The sequence below is a fragment of the Bos grunniens genome, chromosome 8, assembly GCF_055505025.1.
Source record: "Bos grunniens cultivar Pamir isolate PY7600 chromosome 8, Bosgru_T2T1.0, whole genome shotgun sequence".
In the NCBI taxonomy this organism is placed as follows: Eukaryota; Metazoa; Chordata; class Mammalia; order Artiodactyla; family Bovidae; genus Bos; species Bos grunniens.
Genome location: NC_141172.1, coordinates 89,750,947 through 89,763,376, shown reverse-complemented (window position 1 = coordinate 89,763,376; position 12,430 = coordinate 89,750,947). Strand labels below are relative to the sequence as shown.

The window sequence follows — 12,430 nt, the reverse complement described above, 5'->3', positions numbered from 1 at the left end:
TGTCACCTGCTGCCAGCTTCCATGGTGCCAGGCCTACTCCTCAAGCCTGCACACTGCCCCTCTATGCTACTCTATTTCTTTCTAATAAATTCCTTTTTTGGTGTTAGTGATCCAGCCTGCTGTTCCTATTGCCTGCAATTAAGAATGCTAAAGACAGACCTGCTAACCCAGTCAGGGCTTCCATATGGACCAACTCCAGAGGCATCGCTGTCACAAGGCACAGAGTGGTGCCCTGCAGCCATGCAACGCTGTGCCACAGAACATCTGTAGGACACCCAGAGCTGTTTATTAATGTGTGTCTAAAGCATGTAACACAGACTAGGAAGATAAAAATATTTACTCCATTAATTACATATTTGGACAACAAAAAACAATTATGTTACAATCTTGAGTACTTTAAACCTGGGTTTTCTAGCACCCAAGGTCTTGCACTCATTCTTCTTGGCTACTTACTATCTGAATAGCCTTGGACAGTTTGATAGCTGGAAAATGGACCAACGGTGGGTTAACTCCTCTTCCACTACATTTCAACTTCTTTGAAAAATACAGACAGTAATATCTACACTTCAGGGCTTCTGCTGAGGATTTAAAAATAAGGTCACCTCACACACTTGTGTGGCCCACAGTAGGTATTTGAGGATCATTACTTCTTTTCCCGATGTTGATACAATAATTACTTTGGTCTCTGTATGCAGACAAGCCCCTCACCAACTGTGGTGACAATCTTCAGTTGATGCAGTCATCTTAGCCACAGCGCACTTGGAAGTAATATGACCTCAGAATACTAGTTCCGATGTTTCTGGCTTCCACGCCTACAATGCTCATACTGTCACTCTCCACATGAGTGAATCCACTGTGAAGGAAGGGACACGCTATATGTTAACTTTGGAAAAGGACAAACGTTTAAGTCATAAAGCTTTTACACGAAGATGGAGCTCAGCCTTGTACGTTCTCCACCCAGTCCACCCATCTGTGAGTATGCTAGGCTTTGACTTGAGGACCTACGTTCATTTATATCAAGTAGCAAAAATCATCACATTCTTGACTATGATCAGTCTGAGGTCTTCCTGATGGTAGCTGCCTGAATCACAATGATTACTCTAGAAACTTCTGATACAGGAGTGGGGGATACCTCATCCAATCTGGGCAAGTCAGAGTCATTTCTCCAGAATTTAGAATTACTATCAATTCCTAACCAGTCTTAGTGAAGGAGATGTAACCACAGGAGCCAATGGGGACTTCGGTTTCCACAAAAACACAATGCTGCTCTGTTGCATTATAGAAAAATTGAGCAAGTCTAGACCAACAAACAAAAAAAAGAACTAACCAACAAACAAAAACAGAAGGAACTTGCTGAGTTTCCCAAAGAAGCCCAGTTTTTGTCTATAGATTGCTTCTGAAACGAGCTTTGGCTTTCATGAACTACTTTCAGCTTAGAGTAAATGCCATGCTGACTTACTCAACTTAAGAGATTAATAAACCACTACAGTACGAGCGACTTCACTTTCACTTTTCACTTTCATGCATTGGAGAAGGAAATGGCAACCCACTCCAGTGTTCTTGCCTGGAGAATCCCAGGGACGGGGGAGCCTGGTGGGCTGCCGTCTATGGGGTCGCACAGAGTCGGACACGACTGAAGTGACTTAGCAGCAGCAGCAGCACAGTACTGCAAAGTAATTAGCCTCCAATGAAAATAAATTAATTTTAAAAAACGCATCTTGTGCAAACAACAACAGAGATTAATAACAAGAGTGGAATGTGGCAGTTTGCAGACTGTGTCAGAAAACTGCGAGATTGGGTTGGAAAATTGCAGGACTGGCTGGTCTGCGTGGGGTGAGCAGGGCAACAACTGCTCCCTGATACAAGCAGTCAGCCAGCAGTCTCCTTGGTTTGTTAGCAAATAAGGTTGAACTAGCACCTATCTTCTTTCTTTTTCTCTTTATAGACTTCCTCTTCATCTTCCCCCACGCCCTCAACTCATCTTTAGTAAATTTGCAGAACTCTGTAACTATCACTAAAACCCAGTTTTAAGAACATTTCCATTGGCCCAAAACGATCTGTTGTAGCCATCTGCAGTAAATCCCATCCTACCCCCAACCCTGGGCAGCAGTAATTAACCTTCTGTTCCTACACTTGCCTTTTCTATATGTACCATATTAAAGGAATCATTCAATATGTGACCTTACACATTTGGCTTCTTTCACCAGCACAACATGTTGGCAGTTCACCCACGTGTATGTCATATGCCATTCCTCTTTACGGCTGAATAACATTCCCCTGTATGGACGCACCACAGTGGATTTATCCATTTACCAGCTGATGGGCATATGCACTGTTTGCACCTTTAGGGTTTTCTGAATAAATCTGCTAAGAACATTCAAGTACAAGTCTCTGTAGACATGTTTTATTTCTCCTAGGGGTATGCTGCTACGTTTGCTATTACATTTTTATTTACCACACCTGTTTTCTTTGGAGAATCAGAGTATGTGTTCACAGATTATAACATTTTAGGAAACCGAAAAGCTCCTAAAAAGTAATGAAAAGATAGATCAAATACAGTCCACAGCTGCCCATCCTGTGGGGATCAGCATGGAGCAAGGTTGCTGGGTTTATGATTGCCAATGAAGCCCTCAAAGAGAAAAATTACCACTTGCATCAAATAAGGATTTCTGAGGAATCTGTTATGAATTAGGAAAGAGCAGAATTCAAGGTTGTAATACATTCCAGGGTTCTGATTAAAGCACATTTATGTTACTAAGTGTGCTATGCTCATTGAGAAAATGTCATTTCAGTGAAAAGGTTTACCATCCTATAAAATGGGTGTGTTAGTCACTCAGCCGTGTCTGACTCTTGTGACCTCATGGACTGTAGCCCCCCAGGGTCCTCTATCCATAGAATCCTCCAGGCAAGAATAGCCATTCCCTTCTCCAGGAAATCTTCCTGATCCAGGGATCAAATCTGGGTCTCCTGTACTGCAGGTGAATTCTTTACCATCTGAGCCACCAGGGAAGCCTCAGAATAGCACAGTTTAAAAACACATAAAAAACAGAAGTTTCTGGAACTTCCCTGGTGGCTCAGTGGTTCAGAATGTGCCTGCCAACAATATAGGGGACACATGTTTGATTCTTGGTCCAGGAAGATCCAACATGCCACAGGGCAACAAAGCCCATGTGCCACAATTACTAAGCCCATACTCTAGAGCCTGAGCTCTGCAACGAGAAGCCACCGCAACTGGAAAAAGCCTGCATGCAACAATGAAGACCTAGCACAGAGGTAAGTAAATAAAGTGTAATTTAAAAAATGTTTCTAATAGTGCACAATGAATATTTCAGTGAATGAATGTGTTCTGCTTTGTGTGATGCATGTAGAGCAGTGTTTAAAAATGTGTAAAAAAGAAGTTTCTAGAAGTGCTACTTGCTTACTAAGTTGACAACAGTGTTTTTTCAGTGAAAAGATGTTCTAACCATTCAGTAATGATACAGGGAATTCTTTAAAGGCACATATAAAAACGGAAAGGAAAAAAAAGCACATCTTGGGAGACCAACATCGCTGGCAAGCTCTTCAGTGGCCTCCTTCCAGTGGCAACAAGTGTTTGTTCGCACATACATCTCCTGCCACTGGAGGGAAAAAATCATTACTGAGGGGTCATGAGTGGATGTGGGGTGTGTAATCAGGGCCTCCATCGGCCTGAGGGGCTTGCTTCACAATGGCTGGCCTGCGGCCCAGGTACAGACAGAACAGAGCAAGGCCACCTCTCCCGAGCACAGGGGAGGGTAGATAACAACATATTAGGGTCTTCAGTAGGAAATATACAGCCCCTCATGGCCTGCAGTGTGGAGATGGAATGTTATGGCTCTTAAACTCAGCAACTAGGTAGGTTTGTTATACTGGAGTGGGTTGCCATTTCCTTCTCCAGGGGATCTTCCTGACCCAGGGATCAAACCTGGGTCTCCTGCATTGCAGGCAGAAGCTTTACCATCTGAGCTGCTAGGGAAGCAGGTTTGTTAATAGAAATATTTAATTGTAAAAATATTTAGTTTGGGGCATTGCATTTTTTAAAATTAACACTGGAAGATGTTTGCCACAGGAGGCTGAATTAATTCCATAACTCATGACAAGTAACTGATGATTATGAAGCAGGAGGTGTTACCGTAAGTAACCCAGTGAAACAGACAATCTGGAAGCCCTGTCCTTACTTTGCAGGACTTACTCTGATAAGAAAAAACATGTCATCCCCCAATTCTGGGCTGCCCTGGTAGGTCAGCTGGTGAAGAATCCACCTGCAATGCAGGAGACCCCAGTTCCATTCCTGGGTCTGGAAGATCCCCTGGGGAATGGATAGGCTACCCACTCCAGTATTCTTGAGCTTCCCTCGTGGCTCAGGCAGTGAAGAATTCACCTGCAATGCGGGAGACCTGGGTTTGATCCCTGGGTTGAAAGATCCCCTGGAGGAGGGCATGGCAACCCACTCCAGTATTCTTGCCTGGAGAATCACCAGGGACAGAGGAGCCTGGTGGGCTACAGTCCGTGGGGTTGCAAACAGTCAGACACGACTGAATGACTAAGCATAGCATCCCCAATTCTAATTGTAAATCAGAGCACAAAAATCATATTCTCTTCAACTTTTACAGTCTTGCCCCTATGGCCACCTAGGTTTGGTAAATGGACCTGGCATTGTGCAGGTTACAGAGGTGGGGTAAGGGCTGCATCCAGGCTGACCCCAGCTTCACTGTGCATCCCTGTGGGCCTTTGGGCAAAACCCACATCGCTGATTTCATCTGGGAAACGTGGGTGATGCTAACTGCAGGTGGTGGCTTTGTATATTAAAGGAGATAATGCAAATGATGCACAGTGTAGCATTTTTTTTAAAACCAGAGGATAAATATGAACAGTGACTTGCCTCAGGTCCCCATATAGGGAGGGGCAGGCTGGGCTAAGACCCCAAGTCCTATTCACATTCTTGCCAATGGTATCCTCTTGCTGGGAGGCCATGAGAGGCCATTGTGTAGCTAACATTTAAAAAGTCAGAAGCAATTACCTGGCCCATCTGTGGGACCCACCAAGCAAATGATAGCAGCTCTTGAGGACGGGAAATTTATTTTCCTTGTTCCACATGTAGACTCGCAGGGAGAGGTCAAAGGAAGAGGTGATGACTCGAGTCTGGTCCTTGAAATGAAAAACCAAGTGAGGCAGGAATGTGGGCTCCAAGGCACGGAGCCATGAGGCTGGCAGCAGGCGGGCAAGGGGCCACACTCACCACCCACATGGACGTGATGGGCCTCTGGTGGTCCTGAAAGGCCACCAGCTGCAGGCCGTGAATGGTGAAGAGCACCAGCTCTGAGCCGGACACCAGCAGGATCACCTGGGAGCCGTAGCCCTTCATGAGGTGAGGAGGCATCATGGTGTCTGGCAGCAGGAAGCTCGCAATCTGTCGTACTTTTTGAAATAAAGGCACACAGATTGTCATGTCTTAGTAGCAGCTGGGGGTCTGGAATAGACATGCCTCACCTACAAGGATGTGGAATAATGAAAAGAGCAACAGCTTTGTGCTGCATCTGCAATCAATCCTGACCCATGCATTTACTCCCCTAGTCTACTGGTCATCAGCTGTCGAACGCTGATCATGCTGCTTTATAGGGAGACTGTGAGGTTCAAGGCGATATGCACATGGCAGTGACAGTATCTGGCCTATGGTACTATCCAGGGGTGCGGCCTCCACCCTGCTTTCTACCCTTCCCCATCTAAGACAGGGGGATGTAAGACATGACCACAAGAGAACTATGACATTTATGACATCTGCTGAAAACTACTGTTGAAGATTCTTTTATACTGTACAGCATTCCTTGTTAAAAAAAAAAATTAATTCGATCATTTCCTTATGGAATTTAGTTAGCACCAGGAAAACAAAATTACCTCTTTTGAAGAGTTCATGCGTTTTCTCGTATCAGACAAGGGATTATATTACACATCCTGTTTCCCTTTTTTTCCTCGGCTGCCAGGAAGCTCAGAGTAAAATTTATGGTCAAATGATGATAGGAAAACAAATGAATATAATACAAAGGAAAAAACGCTAAGGAACAAAGAAAAGGCCTATCAGGGTGGTGTGGGGTTTGGAAAACAGAGGAGACAGGAAAAGACAAAAATGTGGGTCTTATTTTCCTACTGGACTAGGAGCTCCTTAGGGAAGAGCTCCTTATTCATCTCTGTGGGCACTCAGTGCTGAGAGTGGTGACTCTGACACAGTTGTAAAAGGAGAGATGGGATGAATGGACGAAGAGAAGGGAGAAGAGTGGACAGCAGTTAACCTCTGAATCCCACGGCCATGCAGAGGGCCCCAACACACAGCAAATGTTCAACTACTCCACCAGCACACAAAAGCACAACTAGAAGACATCTGTGGGGTCACTATGATTCACTGAGAGGAAAGAAAAAGTGCCCCAAAGGAAACATGAAGAAGCACTGTAAGGTAGTGGTGGTGACATGGGGATCCTTACCGAGAACCTCCACTCTATCCCTGGACTTCCTGCTCCCTAGCTCATAGGTGGTGATGACCAACTGCATGCCATTGTCATTTCTGTGCATCACCATCAGCCTGGCTGCCTCGTCGGGGGTCCAGCAGGCTCTGGACGTCAGCCAGATGGGGAGAGTGGTGGAGGCAGGAGTCTCATCTTCTGACCGGCAGAGCAAGGACTGAGTGTAGAACACCTGGGGAACAGCACCGCACGTCTCATCGCTGGTGAGGGAGGAGACTTCTCCAACCAGGAGCCCTCCGAAAGACCACATCCACGGTGACTGTACTGGGTCTCACAGGGTGCCTCATGTGGACCCGCCTTTCTCAAACGCTCTTACCAAGGAAAAGAGGTTAACCCCACACCATGTCTGGCCCTGCTGGAAAGATCTTGGCACACCAGTCCCAGTGAGGTCAGCATAATGGGTGAATCAAATAAATGGATTTTCTTTTCCTGAGCGCCTATCACCATCTTGCTTTTGCCTCCAATGTCTTCCTCCATATTCCTTTCCTGTCTTCTTGCAGTCTGGCTCCAAACCCCTTCTTGGTCCCCGGAACTGATTTGAGGCTGCCCACCGATCCTATGGCCTCTCTCCTTTGGCTGCCCTCCCTGACCCCTGGCCTCCCCTGACTCCCAGGTCTCGGCACTTCCACTCCCATCCAGCTAGGCCACTGATTCTCTTTTTCTGTCCTTCCTTCCTCACCGACCCCAGTATGTCTCAAGACCCGCTCCAGCTGCCTGCTTTTTACTCCAGTCTAATTTTCCAATTCAGGCTTTCCGGGTGGCTCAGTGGTAAAGAATCCGCCTGCCAATGCAGGAGACACAGAAGATGCAGGCTTGATCCCTGGGTTGGGTAAATCCTCTGGAGTACGAAATGACAACCCACTCCAGTAGTCTTGCCTGGGAAATCCCATGAACAGAGGCGCCTGGCAGGCTACAATCCATGGTGTCACAAAGAGTTGGACACGACTGAATGACAGAGCTCATGGGTGCACCTGTGCGTGCACACCCACACACACACTTTTCCAGTTCACACCCTGGCACTCAGCCTGAGCATCTCTGAGCCCTCACTGGCAGAGGCAGCCATTCTCACAGGCAAGCTGTGTATGGGCCTCCAAGTAATGGATACAGTCCCTATGCTGTCAGCATCTCCTCCATGCTGGCCCAGACACTGTCTTCCTTAATCTTGTTGAAGCCTGTTCTCAGGCCACTAATACCTCATGAGCATTTCCACAAGGAAGTCCCAAACCTTTTCAAAACTGAATTCTGTCATCTCCAGTCAGATAGCTGACCCCCTCCAGCCTGTGGGCAACACGGGAGCCTGGAAAGAACAGAGACTCCTGGGTGAGGCTGCCATGGCCATCAGCTCAGCTGGTGGCCCTGAGAAGGCAGTCCCTACTGTGAAAGGTCACAGATGACTCATCATCACCCATACATGCAGGTTTGGTCCTACATGAGAAGCTGCCCCCACAGATGCACCCCAAAAGCCTAGGGCATAGGATCCACCACCCTTGTGCACAAAGCCAGCCACCTGAGGCAAGGGACACAGCCCACCACTGACCTCCGGGCTCAGGTCTGAGTTCTGGGTTGACGCAAACACCCACTGCCGGTCAGGTGAGCAGAGGAGACTGGTGGGGTTGCCGGGAAACACGTTGACTCTGGAGAGCAGCTGCAGCCAGGGCACCGTAAGTGTGTAGAGTGCCCCTTCAGCACAGGCGGCCTGCAAGCAACGGATCAAAAATGGGATCAAGACCCAAAAAGAATCAGAAAGTGTCCAAGGAGATAAGCAAAGGTCTAAGAAACACAGAAATGAAGTTCCTACAGAAGAAAAGTCAACTAATTAACAGACTAACACTGAAAATCCATGTTCAAGGACTTCCCTGGTGGTCCAGTGGTAAAAAATCTGCCTTCCAATCCGCAGGGGATGTGGGTTTGAACCCTGACCGGGGAACTATGATCCTACACACCACTAAGCAACTACACCTGAGCGCCGAAACTACTGAGTCCACGTGCTGCAACAAACACGTGGTACAGTCAAAACAAACAAACAAAATTCATGTAAAAACTTTCTGGCGATAAATCCTGGGGAAGTTGAGCTGGGATGGTCACCACAGACACATCACAATAAAACTGACTACTAGGCTTTAAATCTTTCAAAAAATCCTTTAGGCCTTTGATTTTTTAAAACTCCAGTATTTAACAAGAGAAATAAGGGTGGCAGTAGACACTTCCAACAGAAACACTGTGGCATAATATTTTCACAAAATTTAAGGAAAGCATGAGCCAGGGATGCAGTGGCCAGCCAGGTCACTCTTCAAGCCCCCAGACTACAGAACCACAATGCTAATGCAAGAATTGCATTCATGGGTCCTTCCTCGGGACCTGACCAGGGGATGGGCTTCATCAAATCACAAGATACAACGAATATGTCACCAAAAGAACTAGTGTTGTTATGAAATACATTAAACCGTAAATCAAAGAGCTAATTTAAAAAAAAGGTAGACACAAGAGAAGAACAGGGTGTAAATATTTTATGTTCTCAAAAAGCTGGAAATAATATATCTTTAAAAAGTGAGGGAGGATCAAAATAGAATAACTCACTGACTGCCATGGGAGTAAAGAGTAAAGACAACAAATAAAACAGGTGACAGGCCCAAATAAGGAAAAAGGAGAAAGAAAGTGTTAAGGTAAAGAAAACCGGGGCTTCCTTGGTGGTCCAGTGGCAAAGAATCCCCATTCCCAATGCAGAGGGCCTGGCTTTGATCCCTGTTCAGATCCTATTCCAGGGGATCTTCCCAACCCAGGGATCAAACCCAAGTCTCTCGTGTCTCCTGCATTGGCAAATGGATTCTTTACCGCTGCGCCACCTGGGAAGTCCTTACTTGGCTGCACCAAGTCTGAGTTGAGGCACTTCAGAGTTGCAGCCTGTGGACTCCTGGCTGAGCCTCCAACAAAAGGGGGAAGGACAGTACCCACCGTCACGAGTTTTTAAGCAGGTTGTCATACATGAGAAGCATATAATGCCCTGCTTAAAAAAAAACAACTCTGGCGTTGGTTAAGACTCTTGAGAGTCCCTTGGACAGTAAGGAGATCCAACCAGTCCATCTTAAAGGAAATCAGTCCTGACTATTCACTGGAAGGACTGATGCTGAAGCTGAAACTCCAATTCTATGGCCACATGATGTGAAGAACTGACTCAATGAAAAAGACCCTGATGCTGGAAAAGATTGAAGGCGGGAGAAGGGGACGACAGAGGATGAGATGGTTGGATGGCATCACTGACTTGATGGACATGAGTTTGAATAAGCTCCAGGAGTTGGTGATGGACAGGGGAGCCTGGCGTGCTGCAGTCCATGGGGTCGCAAAGAGCTGGACACGACTGAGCAACTGAACTGAACTGAGGAGTGTTCAAATCATTTGCATAATTTAAAAGCTGCATTGTGTCCTTTTTCCTGAGTGGTACCAGTTCTTTATATATTCTCGACACAGTCCTATGTCATGTTTATATATGGGAAATACATTATTCCAGTTTGAAGCTTGCCATTTATTTTCCTTAATGTCTTCTAAAAAGTTCTGAACTTGATGAAATCGAATTTGTTTATTTTTTATTACACAGCTAGTCCTTTGGGAGTCCTAAGAAATTGTTACCTTTGAAAAGTTTCTACTAATCTACTCCCCTGCAAAACAGTTAGAATTAATAGGTTGAACTTCCCTGGTGAGCCAGTGGTTAAGACTCTGAACTGCTAGTACAAGGGGCACAGGTTTAATCCCTGGGTGGGGAAGGTCCCGCAAGTCGCACAGTGCGGGCAAAAAATAATAAAAAAATTTTTCTTTTTTACCAAAGAATTAATAGGTAAATTTAGCAAGGCTGTTGGATACAGGTAACTATACAAAAGTCAAACGCAAGTCTCTGTATATTTATACAGAAATTATTTCTATGTATGCTACATAGTGCATGCGTGGCAATTTCTTTATAAATACAAAACCATACATTCTCCTATTACTCTTGGTCTGCACCCTACCCACTCACGTAGCCTCAAGACAGAAGAGTGTGGAGTCAACAACAGTTTAATGGATGGGGGACCTTATGTCTGAAGCAAGGCCCTTAAGTGACATTCTACCATATGCCGCAGGGAGCAGGCAGGACATAGCAGCAGTCTTCACTGTTGAGGGGGCAGTTGGTGTTGTTCAGTGGCTCAGTTGTGTCCAACTTTTTGCGACCCCATGGACTGCAGTATGCCAGGCTTCCCTGTCCTTCACCATCTCCTGGAGTTTGCTCAAACTCACATCCATTGAATCAGTGATGCAATCCAACGATCTCATCCTCTGTCATTCCCTTTTCCTCCTGTCTTCAATCTTTCCCAGCATCAGGGTCTTTTCTAATGAGTTGGTTCTTCTCATCAGGTGGCCAAAATATTGGAGCTTCAGCTTTAGCATCAATCCTTCTAATGAGTATTCAAGATTAATGTCCTTTATGACTGACTGGTTTGATCCCCTTGCAGTCCAAGGGACTCTCAAGAGTCTTCTCCAACACCACAGTTCAAAAGCATTAATCTCTGCAGTTCAGCCTTTATGGTCCAACTCTCACATAGCATGACTACTGGAAAAAACCATACCTTTGACTACACAGACCACTGTTGGCAAAGTAATGTCTCTGCTTTTTAATACGCTGTCTAGGTTGGTCACAGCTTTTCTTCCAAGGAGCAAGTGTCTCTTAATTTCATGGCTACAGTCACCATCTGCAGTGATTTTGGAGCCCAAGAAACTAGTCTCTCATTGTTTCCCCATCTATTTGCCATGAAGTGATGGGACTGGATGCCATGATCTTAGTTTTTTGAATGTTGAATTTTAAGCCAGCTTTTTCACCCTCTTCTTTCACTTTCATCAAGAAGCTCTTTAGTTCCTCTTTGCTTTCTGCCATAACAGTGGTGTCATCTGCAAATCTGAGGTTACTGATATTTTTCCCAGCAATCTTGATTCCAGCTTTTGCTTCGTCTAGCTCGGCATTTCGCATGATGTACTCTGCATATAAGTTAAATAAGCAGGGTGACAACATACAGCCTTGAAGTACTCCTTTTCCCATTTGGAACCAGTCTGTTGTGCCATGTCCAGTTCTAACTGTTGCTTCTTGACTTGCATCCGGATTTCTCAGGAGGCAGGTCAGGTGGTTTGGTATTCCCATCTCTTGAAGAATTTTCCACAGTTTGTTGTGATCCACACAGTCAAAGGCTTTAGCATAGTCAATGAAGCAGAAGTATGTTTTTCTGGAATTCTCTTTTTCTATGATCCAGCATATGTTGGCAATTTGATCTCTGGTTCCTTTGCTTTTTCTAAATCCAGCTTGAACATCTGGAAGTTCTCGGTTCACATACCGCTGAAACCTAGGTTGGAGAATTTTGAGCATTACTTTGCTAGCATGTGAGATGAGTGCAATTGTGGGGTAGTTTGAACATTCTTTGACGTTGCCCTTCTTTGGGATTGGAATGAAAACTGATCTTTTCCAGTCCTGTGCCACTGCTGAATTTTCCATGTTTGCTGGCGTACTGAATGCAGTTCTTTAACAGTATCATCTTTCAGGATTTTAAATAGCTCAGCTGGAATTCCATCACATCCACTAGCTTTGTTCATAGTAATGCTTCCTAAGGCCCACTTCACACTCCAGGATGCCTAGATCTAGAGTGACCAGACCATCATGGTTATCTGGGTCATTAGGATCTTTTTAATATAATTCTTCTGTGTATTCTTGCCACCTCTTCTTAATATCTTCAGCTTCTGTTAAGTTCATACCATTTCTGTCCTTTATTATGCCCATCTTTGCATGAAATGTTCCCTTGGTATCTCTAATTTTCTTGAAGAGATCTCTAGTCTTTTCCGTTCTATTGTTTTCCTCTATTTCTTTGCAGTGTTCACAGAGGAAGGCT

At 45.3% G+C, this 12,430-nt stretch overlaps 1 protein-coding gene across 35 annotated transcripts in view; it reads right to left on the bottom strand.

Annotated features, from left to right (window-relative positions):
• Positions 1-319: 319 nt before the first annotated feature.
• The window catches only part of LOC147367659 (F-box/WD repeat-containing protein 12-like), a 34,657-nt gene continuing 22,546 nt past the window's right edge, over positions 320-12,430 (bottom strand). For 13 of the 35 annotated variants that reach the window (XM_086315678.1, XM_086315681.1, XM_086315679.1 and 10 more), the window contains 5 exons: positions 8,071-8,229; positions 6,495-6,705; positions 5,258-5,436; positions 5,039-5,166; positions 320-853 (listed from right to left, as the gene is read on the bottom strand). In XM_086315678.1, the coding sequence (XP_086171804.1) occupies positions 745-853; positions 5,039-5,166; positions 5,258-5,436; positions 6,495-6,705; positions 8,071-8,229 (786 nt within the window). In that variant the 3' untranslated portion in view covers positions 320-744. Of the gene's footprint in view, positions 854-4,210; positions 4,400-5,038; positions 5,167-5,257; positions 5,509-5,809; positions 6,004-6,494; positions 6,706-8,070; positions 8,230-12,430 lie in introns of those variants that run through there. The other 22 variants (XR_015131952.1, XR_015131958.1, XR_015131959.1 and 19 more) reach the window with 9 other exon arrangements.